Source organism: Nesoenas mayeri (assembly GCF_963082525.1).
Source record: "Nesoenas mayeri genome assembly, chromosome: 2".
NCBI classification, from domain to species: Eukaryota; Metazoa; Chordata; class Aves; order Columbiformes; family Columbidae; genus Nesoenas; species Nesoenas mayeri.
In genome coordinates this window covers 60,105,352-60,128,666 of record NC_137543.1, presented here as the reverse complement: position 1 = coordinate 60,128,666, position 23,315 = coordinate 60,105,352, and the positions used below count along the sequence as shown (strand labels likewise).

At 34.3% G+C, this 23,315-nt stretch overlaps 1 protein-coding gene across 1 annotated transcript in view; it reads left to right on the top strand.

Annotated features, from left to right (window-relative positions):
* Positions 1-22,229, top strand: part of RTTN (rotatin) — a 79,725-nt gene extending 57,496 nt beyond the window's left edge. The window contains exons 37-49 of the mRNA XM_080340307.1: positions 570-660; positions 1,699-1,852; positions 2,013-2,150; positions 3,118-3,329; positions 7,793-7,892; positions 10,161-10,255; positions 13,767-13,844; positions 14,529-14,655; positions 16,431-16,630; positions 18,423-18,690; positions 19,918-20,021; positions 20,379-20,448; positions 22,053-22,229. Of these exons, the coding sequence (XP_080196433.1) occupies positions 570-660; positions 1,699-1,852; positions 2,013-2,150; positions 3,118-3,329; positions 7,793-7,892; positions 10,161-10,255; positions 13,767-13,844; positions 14,529-14,655; positions 16,431-16,630; positions 18,423-18,690; positions 19,918-20,021; positions 20,379-20,448; positions 22,053-22,135 (1,720 nt within the window). The 3' untranslated portion in view covers positions 22,136-22,229. The remainder of the gene's footprint in view (positions 1-569; positions 661-1,698; positions 1,853-2,012; positions 2,151-3,117; positions 3,330-7,792; positions 7,893-10,160; positions 10,256-13,766; positions 13,845-14,528; positions 14,656-16,430; positions 16,631-18,422; positions 18,691-19,917; positions 20,022-20,378; positions 20,449-22,052) is intronic.
* The last annotated feature ends 1,086 nt before the right edge of the window (positions 22,230-23,315 follow it).

Sequence of the window (23,315 nt, the reverse complement as noted above, 5' to 3'; positions counted from 1 at the left end):
ATTTGGGAGAGTCTTGGATCATAGGCCCTAGTGTTTTGTTTTGTTTTTTTTTTTTTCAAGAAGGAACCACTTCAAAATAGGCTTCAGATTGTATTCCATGTTTCCACTTGCATCGTAACAAATTCTTTCGTCTGTAGAAAGTGTTTGGAAGTCCTGAAGTGAAACAGGAAAATTAGTTCAGGGTTTTTTAAGGTTTTCAAGAGCTTTTGTAATTGCTCTTCATACTGCAATTAATGGAGAAAAAAAACCAACTTGTTTGAATACAGTTTATATTATTACAGAGCTGCTTATTCCTCTACAGGAAAGGAAATAAGTAATCAAATATAAACAAACAATTTTTAACAGTGCAGTAGCAGCCATTGGAATTTATGCTAGTCAAACTGCTTTGAAACAGCTTACTGCTACTACAGTTGCCCTTGTGCTAGACTTACTGCTGAACTCCATTATTTTAAAGTTCTTCATAATTTATTTCTACTCTATTAATTGAGAATGTTCTTTTCTATGGCATGTTAAGTTAGTAGAATGTTTCATTATCTAAGTGTATTTCTAACCAAATTATTTTATTTTAGTCTTGTGAGCGCTAATCTGATTGGGAGATGTATCTTGGAACTGAAAGCTCCATTGGGTCATCCATGTCACATAGAAGATGTAAAAGCTCAGGTGAGAGAATCATTTGTTACTTTATAATTTTTTAAATTATGAAATTGATTATGTTTGAGTAATCTGTGTTCATTTATGTAGTCCAGACACACTGTTATAGGCTACATTCATGTGAATCTCTCTGCTTTTTACAAGGTTTAAGAGAAAATAAACCACGTTATATTCAACATAGAACAATTAATTTCTGTGTTAGAACTATACCTAGAACCAGCAAACGGAAAACTAGTTGTGTTTTAAAAATGCAAATAGGGTTTAGCAGTTACACAGATCGGGCAACAGAATTTCTTTGTACAATATTAAAGCGCAGGCCAGATAGTTACTGGCAGATTTCATATTTATTTTCTACAAAAAAACTGTCTGCTTTCCTTTGTCTCCAATCCTGCAGACACATCAAAAATAGTTGAGAACTATGTATGTGAAGCATCTATGTTTACTGCCAATGGACCTACTTCTGTATCAAATTTAACTCTGTGTATATAACATGTAGGACATACTAAGTTCATGGCACAGCACCATTCCAAAAGCTTCTGCTGCACTGCATTCAAATTTGCTTTGAAGAAAGATACTTGAATTATTAAGAAAGTGTTTCTGAAGAAATCTTGTGAAAATAAATAAATAAATATGTCAGGAATATTTTTTCTTTTCCTAAAGCTTCAAAATGAGCTCCTGTTTTCAGGAAATACACGTATATTCGTCAATATTAATGACCATTGTTATAACAGGTTTTCTCTGTGAGCTTTCAGAGAATATGATGCTGTACATATAATGAGAGTCATGACTTTCTCACAGGGAACTTTATTCTTTGTCGCTAGAAAACTGATTTCACATGTGTTTCCAGACTAGGAATTCTGTTTAATCATCAACAGTAAAAATTAGGAGCACAATTTTTAATTTGTATCCTGTTATTTCTTTTAAATGGTGTATATTAATTCAAAATGTTATGAATCTGTTGAGGTAATTTAAGTATTTAAATTAAAAAATACGTGGAAGGTGCAAATATATGGCCTTATTTCATGTATTTTTAAAAATATTTAACAGGTATTATCACTACTTCAGTACTTGTCATCTGTGTCCAGGCTTCTGAAATCATGTATATTGATTGACTCTCAGCTTGTAATCCAGGATGAACTGTTAAAACCTCTCTTGGGAAACACCTTCATGATTCTTTCCATTCGCTCCAAAGATGGCTTAGGTAATGAATTACTTTGTTTCCAGTATAGTCAGACAGAAGGTGCCCTCATTTATATACCACATTCATTTAAATTGACAGTAGTTGTCAGGCTTAGCTATCCACGTTTGTGCACATGTGTAGATGGTTTGACTTTTTGGTTTTTTCTGTATTATCTTTGCAGATACTGAGTTAACATCTGTACTTCATGAAACATGGGTAGACATTTTCAGCCTTCTAGCTACATTATTGTGGAAGTGTGGCCAAATATCTTTTCCATCCGTGACAGCAGCGTTTGCAAATCATTGTACAGCAGTAATTGGTAATAATTATTCTTGGATGGGTTTTAACCTAGCACCTAATAAAACAAATAGAAATGAGAGGCATTCCTGTTTAGATCCTGTTAAGTAATTAACAATGGCATATCCAGAATGAAACCCAAATTTGTCTAGAACTTGACTGACTTTTTCCATTAACCGTATTTTGGAATTCTTTCCTATATTATTAGACTAACTTTTGAATTGCCAGATAAATTCACAAGTTTTGTTTACATATATGGATTAATGATTCTAGCTGTAAACCTGAACCAAATATGACACCTCTGAGTAGATCCATTAGCACTTAATTTTTTTCCTTATATGAGTTTGGTTTTTATATCTTATATAAAAGGAAAGCAAAGTTTTGAGGGGAGATAAGAGATAAAGGATTTCACGATTATTATACAGGGTTTAGTTTTGGTGGGGCTTTTTTGTTTATTTGTGTATTTTTTGGTTGCTTTGCTTGTTTGGGTTTTGTTTTGTTTGTTTAATTATTTCTTCATTGGTTATTTGCTTACTCATGGCTCTTGGTCACCAGGATTCTCTGACATATTTCAATACTGAAATATGGGCATAGTCCATTCAAGCTTCTGATTTCAGCCAGGTGCATGTGATCTGGTGAATCCAAATCTAATTGCACATAAAGGATCTGATGGATACTGTTGGTAAGCTATTGAATAAAGTGAGGAGAGTTCAGAAAATTGTCAAAAAAAAAACAAGTGAGTAATTTAGCAAATGGAAATAGCTTTTCTTGTTTTATAGTAAAAATAATGCAGAGCAATTAATTCAAACCTGTAAAACTTTTTTTTTCTTAGTTTTTTAAAGACTTGTCAAATATATGGAATTGGTAGAATTTTTCTTGTGCAATGCACAGGTATAGTTGCTTCTTGGCTCACACTTTCTTTGATAAGTCTAAGTTCTGAAGCACTTAAGCTTTATTCAGAATTTTTATTTTTCTGTTTAACCTTTCAGATACCATATGTGATTGTATTCATCAGTCAACCACATATCCTGCTTTGTATACGGCTAGTCTACAGTTCCTCTCTTCCCTTTTGAATGAGGAAGGAAGAAGACAGCTCCAAGATAAACAGAGTTTATGTCAGAATACAACTATTAGCTTTCTTCTGGATCACACTGAAGGATGCCAGGCATCAGTAACTCAGCTTACTGAATTAATTATTCAGGTATTTAAAATTTGACTATGTGATTGCAGGATATATTTTTGGATTTTTGTATTCTATTGAAAAGGAAAGTAGTTACCTAATGAAAAATAAGTTATTTCCAGTTATGAACCAAGACTTCTTTAATTTGAGATGTCTGTTACACTCGTTTTTTAAATTCATGTAATAAGCTGGAACAATTTTAAAGAAGCAACTTCTAGGAAGTGCCTTGCAAGGCAATTGTGCTGCAACAGCATGCAATGAAATCTTATGTAGAGGAGATCATACATAGATAATGTTTGGCGAAATACTAATATGCTTTTTTTCTGCTTTTCCAAACATGTAATGAGATTTTTGAGGTTCGAGACATATTTATCCCCATTATAAATGACTGTATTTTTGTTCTTCACAGCTGCCTTTGTAAAAAGTTGTGACCAAAATGAATCATTAAGCCTTCTAGTTCAGTCCCTGACAATGTCAGATCAGTGTTGTTGTACCATAAGGAGCATTTATTCATGTATTCTCCAAGCTACTTTTTAATTGACCAAGTGGTGTATTTTCACTAATTCTTTTAGGGACTTGTTGCCTGACATAGTATATATTGATAACAAGATGTTTTTTTCTAGATACTTATTCTGAATGTTCTGTCTCTCTAAATCATTATTCTTATTTATACTTACTTTATACTCTTATTTATACTTTTATATTCTGTCCTAAGTGATTCTTTTATCTCCTCTGTATTTACATCCTTGACATTTAGAGACTGTTAAAATATCTTCCATGACTTACTAATAAGATACACATGAAACTTATGTCTAATTTATTTTCCCTTACAAATCAGTTCTTTTACCTATATACTTATTGTCATTCTTTAAATTATGTGGTGTTTGTCACTGTAACAATAGTAGTGATCCATGATTAGAACTGTGGTGTTTGTCTGAAACATGTAGATTTAATATAACATAATGTAGCTTATGATTTCTGATGTTGTACAGGCAGTGTCTTGTCATTATTTTTTTCTAAGAATCATATTCAGTACTATTTTGCTGTGTAAAACTTTGTTTTTTCAACATGTCTTAATGCATATTGGATGGTGTGACCAAAATAGCACTGTCTTAGTATCACTTCATCTCCTCTCTTCCTATGGTGGTTGAGTTCTTGTAGAATAACCTCATTCCTACCAAGACTTGTCCTGTTCTCACTAACATCTGTGGTATAACCTGTGTTCCTTTGCTGCTGCGTTACACCCCTGTGGCTCTCTCTATAGCATTTATTGGGGTGTAGCATTCTCTCCACTGACAATCTGGTCTCTTTTAGGGAAGAAAAACTTCCTAAGAGGTTCTTGGTGTCACTGTATGGACCACTAAAACTAGAATTCCCTATCTCTTTCACAACTAATTTCAGATTATTTCAGTGCATAGAGATTTCCTGTGAGGACATGATTTTCAGAGAGTCTGACAGCAAAACAGGGGCATTTCATAGAAATATCGTAATTTCCCAAACATATGGTCAGATTTTTGTATTTAATGATTATTTATGTGCCTAAAAGTGAACTCCTTGGCTCTGGCACAAAAAATGTGATTGTCTGAAAGTATGTCCGGCAGAAGGGTTTTGTAAGTCACATTCCTCTATTTTCATACATGTATACACAGCTGAATACCAGTCTTTGCCAGCAAAAGGTAATGATTCTTATGGTGACAGCCGAAGAAGGTCTATACAATGAAGAATTAACTGCAGCCAGGCCAATGAAAGTACAGCAGACACTGACATGGTTTGAGTATTGTAAGAGATACCAGCATTTAACTTGCTCTTGAATTGCTCAGACCTGTAGATGGATGTTACGTTTGCTTCATAAAAGAGCTCAAAAGATAACCTATGCTGTCTGAGGCTTCATAATATGTGAAAGGGATATAGCTGATACGATTCATAAAAAAGGATAACAGGTCAGGAAAGAAATAGTTTCTCTTTTTTTACAATACATACGTGTGTGTATATATATATGGTGGTCACTGAGCGGCAGTTGACAGAGGAACCCACAGGATGTAATGTAAGCTGTTTAAAAAATGAAAAATTCTGTATGATTTTTCTACAAGAGAAGCAGTCAAACAAATAATTGACTAACATAGAAAAGGCTGTGAGAGAGTTTTCAAACAATCAGTCGTATCCATTAATCATCCTAGTGACTAAATCTACAGAAAAGGTAATATGCAATGGCAAATACAAACTGAGGACCTGATCTTCCGGTGTGAATATTATAGTAGCAGGCCAGGTCCTAAACTAATATGCATTATTGCATACAACCAGTTTAATAAATGCACATGTTGACTTTGAAAGGTTTTGGTGCTTTTCTGTAGGTAAACTTCAACCCTTGTGTACATGTTTTCAAGACCAGAAGTAAAAGTAATAATGAAACCATAATCTATACATAAAGTCTCAAATTTAGGCCCTACCATTTTTTAAAAGATATAAAATTAAAAGTATTTTAGAAAGTGTGTGAATTCCCCTTCAGCTAACTTACAGTAGGTGCAGACTAACATAGCTACTACTGCTGTGGATTTATGGGACATCTTAAATTTATTATACATCATAATTTCAAAAAAAGAATTTTAAGTCTCCATTCTCACTTTAATACTTTAATAGTAGTACTTTAAAACTGTAGAATCTGCTGGTAGAAGGCATTATAAATTTACATAGAGTTACTTTTTCAATTCAACTGGCAGTTAATAATAAATTAATTATTAATTATTTAAGTGTTCCCTATAATTGACATAAATTTTCTTTTTTATTATAAACTGCAATTCTTGATTGCAGAGGAAGGAAAAAAAGTATAAAGGACCATGCTTCAAGAAAGAACAGAATTCTGCTATGTTTTCAGATAAAATTTAGAAAATAGATGAAATTAAAACTTTTTTAAAAGATAAAAATTCAGGACAACTCACCATAATTATTTGGTTAGTTCTAATCAGCCACATAATACTTAATTAAAGGAAAATACTCAAAAGATAGCTAGGGAAATATGCTTTTTAATGACTAAAATATTTCTAAGTTCTAAGAAAAAATAAAAACCAGCTAATAACTGAATAGGGCAAAAGCCTTTAGATAAATCACAAAATTTACATTTTAGGTTATGCAGGATTGAAGGAGCTCATCATTTTGTGTAAAGTGGTTGTATAAATTAGCATCAAGTTGAAACTTTAAGTTTTTTATGTTTTTAACTACTCAAACACATAAATTCTTTAATTTAAATAGAAACTACCACCTATCAGTAGAGAAAAACAGCTGATTTACCTAGAACAATCTTGTGCTGGTGATAGCTTTGAGATTTCACTTGGGATCTAATAAAAGCAGTTGTAGTCCAAAAGTGAAATTTTTTGGGAGATATAAATGTCCATACTTTGGTGCTTTCATTTGGTATCAGTTGTTCTTATCAATGAGGTTGTTTTGGTTTTGTGGTTGTTCTTGTTTGTGGTTTTTTTTTGTTTTGCTTTTTTTTTTCTAAGTTATTATTTTACTAGTCTTCATCCCTTAACCTTTTCAGTCCTGGTTATACTGTACACATCAGTAAATAATAACCCCACAGCATACATAGATGTTTTTGTTTTGTTTTAATTGCATATTAAAATTTGAAATATAATTGTTAGGCAAATACCAGCTAGAGGACTAAAGACAAAAAAGGTGCTATGTAGAGGTGTAAAATGTGAGAACCTGTGGTTACTTCAGATTTCTAAGTTTTTTTTAAGATGCTATATTTTTAGCTAACTTTAAAATATGTTTTTCCATCTACGATGATCCAGGAACAGTTCTTATTTTACTATATTCTGATTACAGTGTATGCCATTTTCCATTAAATTCGATGTCAGTATTGGGTAATATATATAGCACAGACAGCCCCTTGTCTTTCAACTGTTTTGTTATATGACTCCAAATAAATATTCCTTTGAAAGCACAGAGATTACATTTATGTTATTAGAAATGTAATGATACTCACAAAGACCTCACAAAAATAAGACTAACTACCATTTTCCTCTAGTTGGAAAAGTATCTAAAAAAATAATTCTTGTGCCAATTATATTTTTATTCTAAGGAATTTCACTAATATTTAATGTCTCTTTGTCATTGTGTTGAAGAAAGCGAGTTTACACTAAAGATATGTCAGTCAACTGTCTGCCATGACAAGCCTGACTGTTAGGAAAAGTCTGGAATGCCAGGGCTGGGAATCTGGGCTTTAGGAAGGTAGAGTCTTAAGAAAAGAGTAAGAGGAGTGGGCTTAGAAGCAATTATTTTTTTTTTTAACCTTTTAATTGGAAAAAATAATACAACACTTGAATGCAGACAGACTATAGACATGAATTTAGAGAGGGAGTACGCTAGGAGTACAGTGATGAAACATCCAAATGAAAATACAGATTATGACAACATATTTATAGATGTGCTACTTCTAACATGGTCACTTTTTCATTTCAGTAATGTATTTGCATTATTTGTAGATCCGTGAAAGAAAAAAGGATGCACTGAAAGAAGTTGCTACAAACGCATTGCTGTCTCTGTTAGCTGTCAGTAAAAATGCCCAGAAATGTGCTTTGAAAGGTGAGCATTTCAAAAGGAATGCTAAATGCTTTACAAATTAAATGCTTGCAGGTGTTTTACGTATTTTTATAAATAATAATGCTTTTTGTCAAAATAAAAGACCTAGTTTTTAGTGGCATTTTTTGCAGATTTTTAAAGGGAAAGATTTTAAAAATTAATTTTTCAGCTCTGGATAAAATATTATGTTGTAGCCAGTTTAAAAATTTGTGGTGAAATCGCAGCTCTGTGTTAGATGAGAGATCTGTGAGCTTTTGCTGCTGGTGGCATATTCATCCATTTGAAAACAGAGTTTTCTGCTGGCAATATCTTCTAGTTCTTGTTTCATGCTGTGCCAATGCAGGTTTGTAGGTGAAAATGTTCCCTGTGTTCTCAGTTCTGGCTGTACCAACGCAAGATGAGACTTTTTTTCTCAGTTTTCTTCTTCCCTGCCTTTGTTTCTTTCTTCACATTTTACAATTTCAGTAGGACCTTCTCCGCTTGCAGTGCAACATATTTCATGCCTAAAGGTTTTTACTTTACAGTAATAAAACAGAAGTAAAATCTCTAGTCAAAGGCCTTTTGTGCCCGCTGGAACAGATGGGAGACTGTGAGAATTTGCATTTCTCATTTCTATTCATTTAATATCTATTGATAGTGCACTTTGTCTCGGGTACTTTCTCATTACTAGTATCTCTCTATTGCTCTGTTTGGTCCTTTAAGCCTACACTACACTGAAGTAGAGAGCCTAGACATGTCTGATCCTAATTGTGGCAGAAAACTCAGAACCTCAAATCCTATGCTATATAGCTACTTTCTGCACTTTCCCAGTGTACTAGTGGTCTACATAGCCTTTGCTTCAATCAGGGTTCTTCTGTTGATGACCCACTAGATCATCTAAGACCTGGCTTCCAGTGAAGGCACTGCAAGTGCATGAAGTGCCTCACATTCTGTGCTAGAGCAGCCTTCAATTCATCCATACTGTGATGCAACACAAATGTTTTGAAGAGGAAGAGAAGTTCTGGGGTTGAAATCAATTTGCTGAAGATGTCTGTAGCTCTAACATCACCTGTTCAGCTCTCAAGGACTAGTTTTTAAGATACAAATGCAAAGTCCTGCAACTGGAAAGTAACAACCTCTTACAGCACTACAGGCTGACTGGGAAGCTGAAAAGGACCTTGATTTCTTGGTAGGCAGCAAGCTGAATGTGAGAAGAATAACAGCATTTTGGGCTGTATTAACAGGAACACAGCCAAGAGATCAAGGGGAAAGGATTCTCTTTCCTCTGCTTAACACTTGTTAGACTAAATCTAAAATAAAATGCATCAAGTTTTGGCCCAGTATAAGAAAGACATCAACAAACTGGAGCAAGTTAAGCAGAGAGCCACCAAGGTGGTCATGTCCACTTGTTCTTAGAGTAGAGGTTGAGAGAACTGGCCTTGTTCAACCTGGAGGAAAGATGATTTCAGGACCTGATAGCAGTCTTCTCATAACTACAAGGTTTTGAAGAAGATAGAAACAGGTTTTTCACAGCAGTGCATGGTGTATGAGAATGGGCATAACTTGAATTGTGAGAATCAGACTGGCCGTAAAGAGACTTTTCCCCTTTGAAGGCAGACAAGTGGTGGATCAGGTTGGCTAGACATAATGTGCAGTCTCTGTTTTTGGACATTTTCAAGACCCAACTGGATAAGGCTGCAGGTTGCAGGAGTTTGGAATGTAAGACCTCTGGGGGCCATCTCTTCCAAACTGAATTATCCCTTGAGCCTATGATCTTGTAATAAATTAAATATTCTAGATCTCAAGAAAAGAGCCTAACTCAAACTTGCACTTTGAGTCACCTCAACATTTTCTTTCCTTTGTTTCACCTCAGAAGAAGGAAAGGGAAGAATCGGGTAAGATAAATGCCTGCCCTAACCTCTTGAAGCTTCGGTCTTCTAGGCAACGTTGTTGAAGGTATCCTGAAGAGTTATGAGTTACTGTCCTCTTCTCAAATCATCCTCCCCTCTCCATCTTACCAGTCCTTCCTTTAGGCATTCCTCTCAGAGGACTCTGTTGCAAGAGAACTCAAATGTATTTTAGCTTCTCGAGATTGTTCAACTATGTACTCTCCATCTCAAAGACTCTTACTTTCTGATATCGAGAACATAACAATAACTTGTGAACTCACTAAATCCTTTAATCTCAGTTCAGGAGGGTAACAGTAGTCAAGGTCATTGCAAGAAAGATATGTTTCAGAAAATATTTTTGATTATGAATAAGCTTCTAAAGGTTAATATTTTTGTCTTCCAGTTGACCTGATAGACAGCTGTATTGAAAACATGAAACATATTCATGCACAGCTGAATTTGGATTCCCTGAAGCCTGGAAAAGCACAGAAAAAAAAGGTAACTATAAAAACAAACCAAACCAAGCCAAAAAAACACACCAAAACCAAACATAAGCCCAAAAAAAACAAACGCAGAACTGATAAACTTATATAATTAGGTACTTCCCAGCTTGTTGTTGTTGTTTTCTTCTTCCTTGAGGTGGATACTGTTAGTATCTGTCACAGGTGAGACAGTAAGTTACAACTTGAAGTAGATCTACATACTTGGGCTTCTTTAAGATTCGGTGAGAATCAGAGCTTTTACCAACTTGATTATCTCACACACTCACTCCCCACCCAGAGTTATGTTCACTAGGTCTCAGCTTCCTTTTCCAACATGGACATGGCTGCTGGTTCAGGAGAGTCAGGCAGAAAATCACATCATATGCTGGTGTTTGTTTTCGTGTGTCTCTCTGATCGCCAGGATATTTTCCTACTTGCAGGATCGTACCTCCAGCCAGGATCTTCACATTATTTGTTTTGAGGCCATTTCTTTCTTTCAGAGGCCGTTTGTTTTCAGGAACGCTTCTTTTCAGCACCAGCTTCTTCTTGCAGAACTCTATGCTCCTGTTTACCTAACCTAAATAACCTATGTGTGAAGTAAAACACAATCATCCTCTGGATTCGTCATTCTGTCTCATGTCTTTTCATTAACTGGAGGATTCTGGACTTCCCATTTTCAGTCCAGGTGACCAGAATTAGCAACTAGCCCATTCTGGTTGAAGCCAGCAACTAGCAGACTTCTGATTGAGAGTTCAAAAGTTTCAGACATAGACAAGCACTGACAGGTGACGGATGAATGCAATTTATATTTATTTAGCCTGCAAACTAAGAGTACTGTATTATTTTCAGACACAGTTGGACTGTCAGCCTTGACTTCACAGTCATGTCCAATCCAGCTAATTTTTCCCGTCTTGTTTCCACAATAATAATTTTTCTCTTTCTTGTGTTTTCTTTCTCCATGTCTTTCAACCAGTGCTAGCCATTTTGTTTTTTTCTATTCCTGTACCTATCTCCCTCCTGTCCCAGAATCAGTTCCGGTCTGCTTGCAGATGTAAGCCCTGGCTTTTTAATGTCTACCTTCTCATATTATGTGGCTTCCAATTCTCATTCTTTTTCTGTCCTCCTGAATGCTTGGTCTGGACTTCTTGTCTTCTTGTTATCAGACTCAATTGTCCCTTCTGGTCAGAGGTTTGGGGTTTTTTTACGTCATATTTACATTTTTTCCACTGCCTGTACTCCCAGTTTCTTCTCTCCATTCATAATCTCTTTGCTTAGCCTTTTTTTTTAACCTCCCTTCCAGTTGTTCCAAACTCTCACATCACCCAACTCTTCCATACCACATCTAGACAGATTATTTCCTACCATCATACAAGGGTTTCATAAGATTTTTGTTGTTGCAGTCTGCTGGTTTTCTACCACTTTCATCTAAGAGAATTATTAAAATAGAGACAATAACCTCTGCTGTCAAGTTTGATATCTTGTCCATTCCCACATAAAGCAGAAATTGCAGAAAAAATATCTTCCTACAGTATATTTCTGCATTGTTTGAGCTCTAGTGTTTTTCTCTGAGGTGTTGGCACAAACAGATATTAACCAAGATTTGTGAGAGTTTGGAACCATGTTTTATAAGAATGAGCTCTTAAAAGAATTTGAGTTTGACCCTGACATTTGAAGGGTAAAATATTTTTTTCTTGAGATCTCCTAAACACATTTATTATCCCTTCTTCAAGGGGTAGAGGCTGAAAGGTTTCCTGCCCCGGTTGTATCCAGTGAGGTTGAAGACAGCTAGTTCTTTATACTTCTTGGTTTGAGAAAGGGTAAGCTGTGGACATTTGCTTATCTGCTATATGTAGAAAGAATCTAAAACTTGAAAGAAATTGAAGGAAAGAAGCCTCTGAGAAAGGTCAGAAACACTGTTTATGTTTAATTAAGACTTCTTTCCAAACGAGCTTTACAAAAGGACTGGTGGTGGATTTCCCTGCTGAGATGGGACTGTAGGTTGCCGCATCATATATAGTACATAACAACAAGCAATCTAGTTTCATGTGAGGGAAATTGAGATATTATTTCCACAGTCACATTTAGCTGATGCACAAAACTGCTCCCCCCTTAACCAGCTTCAAGGCACAGCTCTCAAAGTGAAGTTATCAGAGCTTCTTTTCTTTTTCTCTTTCTTTTCTTTAAACTGTTGGGAAAAATGTGTTTGACCTAGTGTCATTGTCAGGGTAACTGAAGTATTTTACCTGAGAACCCTTTTCTTTCACAGTAATTACTGTGATGCTAACCAAAGGCATGAAAAGTATTTACAAATAGCCAAGCTTTAAAAAAAACCCTTCAAAATAGGATCTTAGTAAAAATCAAGATATCCTAAAGTAAATGAATAAATGCAAACAGTGCTGTCAAAACAATCTATACCTTTTTCAGCCTCACAGAAGTTTACAGATTAAGTGTTATCTTGTGGCATTTTGGGGGATTTAGTGCTATTTTTATTTATTAAATAAATTAATACATAGAGAAGGTCTTGAAGGAACTTCTTAGAGTTAGCATTTTGTTTAGCTAAAAATAAGGCAAAGCAGTCATGAAATCCATTTGCAATTAGGACTTGTATGTTTCTTTTTCATCTAATATACCCAACTTTCATTAACTTTTTTCAGGTAAGACTTTTACTTCCTCTCCAAGTGTCCTCAACTGTACATGATATGATTTATAAACAAGCATAGTTGCTTCACGTTGTCTGAGATTAAGCATGAATCCTATTTTATATTTTGTTCCTTTATGCTTGATAAAACAGAAATAGTCTCCTGAGGTAAAATGGGATCATCTTTCAGAAGTGGTTTAGTATGTCAGCCTTATAGAAGTTAGGTCAGCCATCATTAGCCTTTTAGTGTCACACCACTGTCATGAAGATAGATATTTTATTTATTTGTATACTTGAATCTCAGTATAGTTCCTCACTGTCCAAGGGTCTGTATTTATCTTTGTAATATTCTTATCAGGTTGGAAACTATTTCAGTTATTAAGGATAAGGGAACTAAGACACTGGGAATATAAGGATGAATTGGTCTGACCCAATGTAGAGATCTGCAAGGCAGAGCCAGTTTATCCTTGTTTTTATCCAAGAAAGAAAAATAGGTGCTTCTAAGGAGTGATTCCTGTGACTTGTTTTACATGACTGCTTTAGGATGCAACAAATACCTAGAAAGTGTTCCCACCCATTCTGCATTACTTTTAAGAGAAATGGAGCTCTGCATTACAGATCTCTGCATTTGGCCAGATCGGTGTCCCTAGAAAGTAGTATCTGCGGGTTATAAATAATGATGAGGATGACTCCAAGTAACTTGTTATAAGTGTCTTTAGTATACACATTTAAAGCTAGGTGAGGTGAATCCTACCTGAGATCAGAAGGAAACTGCTGAAGAGATGTTGATGCCTTAGATTTGTACCTCTCCTTTGAAATCTCTTTACTCCTTGTACAAAATTAATTCTGATCTTATGTTGATGATCTTCAAATATTTTTCTCTGGACAGGAGGATAACCTTATCAAACAATTAAGGTGTTCTATGCAGCTCCTCAGAAACTGCCTCTTTCAAAACGAAGAATGCAAAGTAAGTGTTCTTACACGAAAATAATGTGAGCATAATTCAGTTAGTGAATGAAGATAATATTGTTGTTTTCTAATTTGAAAGTGTTTTGAAGCTGGCTAAATCTAAGCTAGATATTAAAGGGCAAGAAATACTTCAAATTTCATTATTATTCCCACCTCCTAAGAATATTTCATACATGCATTAGGAACTCAATAATCACATTGAAACATCAAATGTTTCCAAACTCCAAATGTTTCAGATGTCTATCATCCTTTATACCTAAATCTGCTTTGTTTAAGTCAATATTTTCAATTTTCAATTAAATTGCTAGCAAATAATATTCAGGAACTAGATATTACAAAGCTGAAGAGAAACAAAAATAAGAATATATACCTTAGGACTTGCTACCAAAATACTTTAATGTTAAGGTATATACAGTAAAGTATGGGTATACGTATCAGTAAAAATAATTTCGAGATGTTCACTGAAAAGAAGTTAAAACTGGACATTGCCTTTAAAGAATTTTCTTGTGGAATCATGGAAGTTTCATTAGTGTTGAAATGAGAGTGTCAGTACTCTCCGTACAATCTTTGAAAGCACACAAATGAGACACAATAAAATAAAAATATGCTTTTCTTACTCTGTACTTCATTTACAAAGCATTTAATCGTGTAGTAGTTTAAATTCTTTCTCATGTTCTTTTAGATGGCAGCACTCAAAACTCATCTTATTCCTGTTCTGCATTCGCTGTGGTCATGGTTTTTAATAGACGACTCGTCAATGCAAATAGCTCTGCATTTGCTTTGTGTCTACACTGCGAACTATCCTGCAGGTAATGAGAGTCACTCTACGATGTAATACATAAAAATATTTAGCCAGAATAATTAAGACAGAAAAGCATAATAAAGGGAAAAGAATTTCATTACTACCATAAAAGGAAAGTATAAAAGCACTGGTCCATCAAAATCTATCAAGAGCTTTGATTTTAATACATTCCAGACTTTTGTTCAGATCCTGTTTCAGTCTGTTGGATTTAGCAAGAGTACAATTGTATTAAAGGATTAAATAGCATTTAATTCAAACCATTATGTTTGAAGGTTACACTGAAAGTCATGCCACACTAACTAGTATACTGTAGAAGTACTGCTCTAGGAATTCTCTCATAGAGAACAATATATCAGTGTTTTGTGCAGTTTGTACTTTAGCCCTTTTTGAAAACATTCTGGATTTGAAATATTCAATAATCTAATTTAATACTGTATTAAATTTATTCCAGTTATTTATGCATTGAGTTCAGTAGCTTGTATTTGACTAAAGTATATTTTTTCAAAAGGATTCATCTCTTCCTCTGAGGAAACCCTTTATTTCCATTGCTGAGTAATTATGCCCAGTACTAGAAGCCTGTTTGTTTTTCTAGTATGAATTTTTCTTATTCCATATCCTGGTTATTGACTCAGATAATTATTTGCTAGTGGTTTGAAGAGACATATAAGTAAGTATCTGTTGATTTCTCCCTGTCAGCATACCATAAAGGACTTAACATGGTTAAAATACATTAACTGCACAGTCTGTGAGCTTTTTTACCCTCTTTTTAAGTTAATGTCTCCAAACATTAAATGACCTTGTGATATGTTTTTTCATAAAGACATTTTTTCAATATGGACTGAAGAAAGGTCAAAAACGTGTTAGTCAACCACAGGATATAAAGTTAAAATGTAATTAATGTCCTGTGATGTACTGGAAATCAAGCTGCAGTTCTGATGGTTTTTCTTGTTCCTTAACTCTTAGTGACTCTAGGCTGCATTTTTATTTTTTCACTGTTAAGGGCAAGTGGTTTTATATTAATCATGTTTTTTCTCTCTGTTCAAAATAGTTGGCTTATGAGGTGACCCAAACTTACCTATTCTGAACAGGTTAAGCACTTCCCCTTAGTGTAGTCAGTCAAAGAAACACATGTAGATGTTTGTAGCAGTTAAAAACTGTCATTTTCATTTGCTTTTGCCATGTAAGAAGTTAACTGCTGTTGCAGATCACAAATGCTACTAAATAAAAATGTATACTTGCATATTTTTGCAGAAATGTCATGTTGGTAACTTAGTTATTCTCTGCTGCTGTATTTATTTGAGCTAGTTCTGTAGCTTAGGATTTTGCATGTCATTGTGATACAAGGTGATGACAGATGCAGACAGCATTTTTATTTCTCAAAAAATATTTTAATAAACTTATTAGACCTTTCAGAAGTATAGAGGGACCTTTTTCTGACCTGGTCTTGGAGGGTCCCTTCAGATTCTGATACAAAGTAATTGTATAATGCCTTAGATATAATGTTTTGGCTTTTAAGGAGATGGAGCAATGGGTTCTCTTTAACAGAGGAGTTTTCTCTTAGATTCTAGCACAATAGAACAGTAAACACCTATTCCTGTAAAATGCTTTATTCAGGCACATTTATATTCAGAGCCTGTCTCATTGACTTCACTGTGATTCAAAGAAATCCTTTCAAAAATCCCATCTTAGTTTTTGAGCTGTTAGATTGCTCTTCCTGTAGATTTTTTTTTTTTTTAATGTGTGAGTACGTTTCTCATATGATAAATGTTTGATTTCTTTAAGGTTGTGCTTCACTTTGTTCTGCCAGTGGTGGACAATCATCACTTCCATCTGGACGAAGCGCAGCTGGCAATTCATTAATGCATAACATCTTGAAGTTGGCTTCCCAAGTGTCAAATGATAACAGCCCAGTTCAACAGGTGGTCTTTTGTCTTCTTTCTAACCTTGCTCTGTCTCATGACTGTAAAGGCATTATTCAGAAGGTAAGCAAATAATATTCTTGTTTTAGCAATGTGATGGATGTGTTTTCCTTTCTTATAAACCCTCAGATTTCAATATGGAGTGTCCTGTGATCATATAGAGATGCTTCTGCGGGAATCAAGACCATTGTGTCTTCTTAATTTGTTCTGTTACTTTTCCCTAAGTGCAACATGTAATTCTGTCATATTCATAGTCTGGACGGAAACATCTTGTGGAACTACACATTTTTTGCTAGAGCATTTTATAACCTCTTATTTTCAGTTGGGGTGTAAAATTTTTAGTACCCATATGTATATTGTTAGCAATGACTACTGGATCATGAGAGTGAGCATGCAGTGGAACAAACTCACATGTCAGTAAACAAGAAATTAAACATTGTATAAATCATTAGATATACTGTGTGAAACATAATCTTTATAAAAACTATAGTTTCAGAGAAGATGCCCTACATGTCAGTAACTGGGTGTTATGTAGAATCTATTGCTATTATATAAACAGATATACTGCCTTTTCCCTTTTCAATTTTTTATTGAATGGTTTTTACACTATTTTACCAAATGTTCTTTGGAAAATCTGTTTCTTTTAAATTTAACTTTGATAATTTAAATGAATTCAACAACTTGAGACAAGAAGTCAGACCATGTAGAAAATCAACCATAGTGGTGACATCGTAAAACTAGCTAACACCATGGAAATTATAAAAAGTGTTTGTTTGTAGCATGTTGTGTAGTAGTTTAATAATTACTTTCAATTTCCATTAACGTGTTCTGTGCTTGGACCTAATTACCTAATTAGAAAAGGCAGGGTGAAGTATGATATATTTGTGGTGCTACTTATGTAAAATCTGGTCATACAGTTACAAAATTGCTGATATTCAAACTCTTGGTAGAAATGAAGAGTTCGAGATCTTTTCCATGGTAGCTGTTCTGTGAGTTGTTTTGACTTTTGCCGTCTTCAGAGTTTCACTCTAGTATGATAGTACTTAAGTCTTTATTCTCTTTCCTGAGCTCTGCTTTTGCAAGTGTAAGCAATGCTGAATTGTTAATTCCATCTGTGAAAATGAAATTGCCAATATTATATTCACATGAAGAAAATCACAAAGTGTTTGTATGCTGGATTGTTCACTTTCAGCCAGATGCCTGTATGTGTTGTCAAGGGTCAGTGAGGCTGGGAGTACTCTAGTCAAGGACTTTTTTTCTTCATAGGAATGTTATGTTACAACATCTCCCTGTTGCAACAGGGGAATAGATTTTTACCTGCTCTCCTTAAAGTCGAGACAAACCCTGAGCTTGTGGAGCTTTGATCTTTTTCTTCACAGCTGACAAAAAATAAGAGGACATTACTATGGCTGTCAGTGAAGGGGCTGGCGTACTGTAGATCCATATGGGTCCGTCCCAACTTGAAATATTCTGTGATACTTTAAACATGTGTTAATAATGCAAAAAGTAATAAATAAGGAGTCAAGAATATATTAGACAAGTAGTGCATTGATCCAGTTAAATTGTTTATAGCTTATTTTTGGTAGTAATTAGCCTTTAAAGAAATATATTGTGTTGGCTCAACCTTTATCTACCTGCACCGCATAAATTATTCTATTAAATTTTTAATGAAGTTGTGCATTCTTTTTCATATATAATTCTTTCAAAAATCCCTGACTAATAGTGGGTTTCCTGAAATATGTACATGAAACATAAGTACTAGATTTGATCAAGTATGCAGGTTGGAAAGTCAAACAGCAGTGAACAAACCATGGAATACTGTAAATTCTAACATTTTTTCTCTTCCTTCTGACAGAGTAACTTCCTGCAGAACTTTTTGTCTCTTTCATTACCGAAAGGAAGCCATAAAAATCCTGGCAATGTGTCTACCCTTTGGCTAAAGCTGCTACTGAACATAACTTTTGGGGAAGATGGACAGCAGATGGTCATGAAGATAAATGGTTTTTTAGACCAGATTTTGGAAATGTGTCAATACAAGCACAAGAACAGCCAACATCTAGCACTTCTTATTCTTCATAACATATGTTTTAGTCCAGCAAATAAACCAAAGATAATAGCTAATGGTAAGTATCTAAAGGGTATATAAGCTATTTTATTCCGAGAATATTGTGTCTTCCTGAATACCATATTTTTGTTACTGTTTGGTTTACTGACTGAAAACTCAACATTGTTATTTAGAAAAGCTTTTTTTATAAAAATTATTTTCGTAAAAGTAATTATGAAACACATATTTTGGCAGAAATGCAATTAAAATAACATATAGCAAAACGAAAAGCAAATAAATAGGCTTTGAAAGTTTTATCATGAGACTAATAATTTCAGTATAGTAATACATGATGAGTGAATGGATTTTTGCAGTTATTTCAAACAGCTAGTTTTTTCTGGGGGGGGTTTGAAGGATTCTTTGTGTGAATCAGTTTGAAGTAACTGAAGGTCGTATCTTTCATTTGGACAAAATGTTATTAGGTCCTTCAAGTTATGCATGTTGAGACAAACTGTTTTGTATTATGTCCTGTGCAGAAAAAGTTTATGATAATTATAAAGTTATGATTGTGGCATATATATTTAATGTAACAACATGCACAGAACTTTTTTCTCAGTTCTTTGTAAAAGGCATGTTTCTTTCCCCCATTTAATTGCGGAGAGAAAGCTCCTGTCTTTGTTATAAGTTCTCAGCAGGTTTTCCAGAGTCTTCATGCTTCTCATTTTTCCCTAAAATGCTGATTTGCTGTGTTAATTAAGCATTCATTATTCAGTTACATAATCTGTGAATTGTTGTTATGAAGTGAACAAGCAAGCTTGTAGAGTCTGGCTTTAGAGCAATGCTAGGAAATGAAAGTAGATACAGTGGGGTGGCAAGTATTTCTCATTGGTTACAAGTCATCTACATAATAAGTACTAAGGAAAATGGAAACATCTTAATTTCTATTCTGATGTGGCTCTAATTGTGGCTACTGGGACTTATAAAATGGTTTCATGGCTTATTCAGTCCCTGTGCATAACTGATGGCTGTGCATAATGTGCATGTTTTATTACTGATGGCTTAGATTTTTAGCATTGCTTGGGTTTGTTTTGCTGTATTCTTTTTAACATTTCTTTCTATGTAGTCTGATGATTTCGTGAGCATATTTAATCTGATGATAAATTTTCTGTAATTTCTCTGCCATACTAATACTTGTCATAGAAATAAGTATACTCCAAGCAACAAAATATCAAGACGTGTAAACACATTTCTGTGTTTTTGAAGCTATTTTCTAGATGTGTGGGTTTTTTTCTATTTTTCTCATTAGATAAAGCGATTGCAGTACTGTCTGCCTGTTTGGAAAGTGACAGTCATGCTGTTCAGAGAATAGGAGCAGCTTCACTTTGGGCTTTGCTCCACAACTATCAGAAGGTTAGTATTTGAGAAATACTTGAAAAAATGTAATGTTACTTTTATTGTGCTGTAAGCAATATAGTAACCTTGATGTAAATAAAAAGTAAAGCTTACAGTAGCAGTTCCATTATTTTAATTACATATCTACTCAGACTAAGCGGTTAAACAACATGGTAAGGAAGCAGCTTGTCCTCTGTGATTTGTGACAGCTTATATATATGCAATCTGTATGATGATGCAGTCATGTGCTACTTCTAAAAATCCTGTATTTCATGTTCTGCTGAATTATTGTCATTTTCTAAACTTTGCTGTTCAAGAGTGAACATGTGGGGAAAAAAGCGAAGTCATTGTATTTTGTGTGTGTGTGTTCTGCAGGCAAAAGTGACTTTGAAGAATCCATCGATAAGGAGAAAAATAGATGAGGCTTATTCTTCAGTGAAGAAAAGTAAGTCTGACTTTCACCTAATGCCAATTCTGTATTTTTCCCTCAAGCAGATCATTATTACATTTCAATTTATATCATTACAATAAGGTTTATTTTGCGCTACAAGGTTTTGAAAGGACACTTTTGTCCCTAAAATCATGAGCAGTGATATGGTTTATGGTTAGGCATCTTATAAATACAGATACAGAAGAATGCCTCTTGGTTAACAAAGCATAAAAAGACCTCAGGTACGCACTAAGGTTACTTTGTAAGAATAAGTCTGACTGTGCTTGCAGCAAAATACTTTCTTTGCACAGTGCAATTCTGTGTTAATTCTTAAATTTTAGTGATAAGAAAAGATGTTCATTTAGCACTGGCTTGACTTAACAGTGCTCAGCCTCACTGTGTTCAGCCACATAGAATGGGATTCAGAACAGATCATTGTGCTGGTCTTAAAATACTGTACCATGAATTAGCTGACTTTCTGAAAGCTTGAGTTTTTTGCTCAGGTCACTGAACATAACTGGCATTTGAGTAGCTTTTATACGATAGGTTGCTATCTTCAACTCAGCATTCATTTTGAAAGATATTCAAACACTTGTCTGTAGCCTGAGCTTCAGTAGCTAATAATGGGTTTATTGGTTGGTAGTCACATCAAGACTCTGAACTTGCAAAACCATGAAAATGTCTCATTATAAGCCAATGATTTTTCCTACTGGTTTTAATTGCTCTATAAATGTACTCAAATAGGTTTATCAATTGGGGGGCACATAATACCCAATTCCCATAGTCGCAACAGAATTGCAATCAAATTCTTCCTACATTGAACATTGTTTCTCATTATCCTGATAAGGAGAAGATGTATTTGTGCTAGAACATATCACGATAATTCTTCTTGTACTGTCAGCCAAATTCTTCGATTTTGTCACTGTACTATTGTTTTGAACTCATCCTTTAATAACGCGACCATTAAACATAACATAATGCAACATTTCATATAATGATAGTATATTAATAAACAGATAAATTTGTATTGTTCTTTATAGCATAACTACCGCTGATCAGAGACTTTTCAAAATGTTGAGTCAACAAGGTGGAAATATGCAGCTTTTACAGACTAGCACCTCATAACATTGATCCCCATGTATTTATGTACTGCTTTAGAACACAAAGTCCTAGACTGAAATATTGATTTTGTAACTCAATAAACATTTAAATATCAATCTTGACTATAAAAGATTTTGTGCAACTGTGATTGTTACAGTTTACAGTTATGCGAAGTTGTGATCTATATTTTCCTGCATTAAAGTTCTCAAATAACTTACCCTGTGAAAGCTTTGGTCCCTTTACAGTAATAATTGGGCTAAAATGGTACATTGTTGTCAGTACAAGTAGGGGAATTGTTAGGCTTGGAAAGCTGCTAAAAACCTCCTTGCCTTTTAAAAGAAAACAAATTGAACAGACTTTGCAAAATGAAGTATTAGTCCTTGATTTGCTACTCATAATATGAACGTTAAGATCATAAAATAGCACGAATTCTATCAAGGCATTTGATGTCTTTGAGAAAAAACATTTTGTGTTAAGATTAAATTGGAAGTTCAAATCTTGTTTTTTCTTCCTTTTAGCTACTCCACAGCCAGAAGAAAATGAGCTACATGCCTACCATTTGAAGTGCTTAGAGAATATAGTGCAGCTTCTTGATTGCTAATGATCATCAGATTACTTCTGTTGAAATTGGACAATTTATTCAATGGGAGACTGAAATTTTAAGAAAAGACTTCTAATTCATGGATTTGTGACAGCAGCGTGCATGCTATGGTAGAAATTTATGAAGCCTTTGAGAAAAGAGTTCATCACTTTGAACCAAAGAAATTGCACTAAATGTGGTTCAGACTTATTTGTACTGTAATCCCAATGGGAAATTATGATGCTACTATGTAAAGTATGTACACAGAAGGAAGAATGTACAGAGGAAAAGTATGTAAAAAAAAATCAGTAGTTTTCTTAAATTATGCATTGAAATTATTACTGTAAACTATTAGAATTGCTATTTTGGATTGGTCTTAATAAAGTTTTTTTTTAATATAGATCAGCGTATGTTGTCTGTAAATTGTAATTTGTAATGTTGTGCATGTGCACAAATGCATATTTAGATTCAAAACCTGAAAATGTTGGTAGTTGTGGTGTCTCATACCTATTGGGTATAGAACAGCAACATGTGTGCTTTAGTTTTGAGGGAGTTTGCAGTGCAAACTGCTGCATTTTTAAAATATGCTAACAATTGATAAGTAGCTCTCAATTACTGCTATTTTAGGTGACAGTTAACAGTTTATTCAGGATATGAGGCATGTGCATCAGTTTTAGTTGCAGCATTGTAGAAAATATTTGAGACACGATCTATTGCTTTCCAATTTGTAAAGGCTTCAAATCTTTTCATTGAGGAAAAAACCACTCTGTTATCCGGGCCTGTGTTTCCTTTTAACTGCTACTAGTATCTATTAAAAGTTTTTCAGTATTCTCTGCGAAATGAGTTTGAGAGAAATTGCTTAAACATTGATGTCTGAACACATGACAGTTCTGCTGAATGTGCTTCTGAAATATCTGGTGGGGTATTTAAATTTCCCTCAGTGCATGGTTTTTTTTATGGCAGGGACAGGCAGGGTTTTTTTTATGGCAGGGACAGGCAAAAGGGAGCATATATAAAGTGAATTTTGGGTAACATCTCTAAAGGAGTTTGCGTAAAGCCATGTTTATCTGTATTTAACCTTTTCTTCCTAACCAGATAATAAAAGCATCTTCCACCGATAAAAGGAATTTTTGGTTGTTTTGCGATGATTGTAAATAATGGGTGACTTGATATTACTCAGCTGACATAAGCATGATGCTTA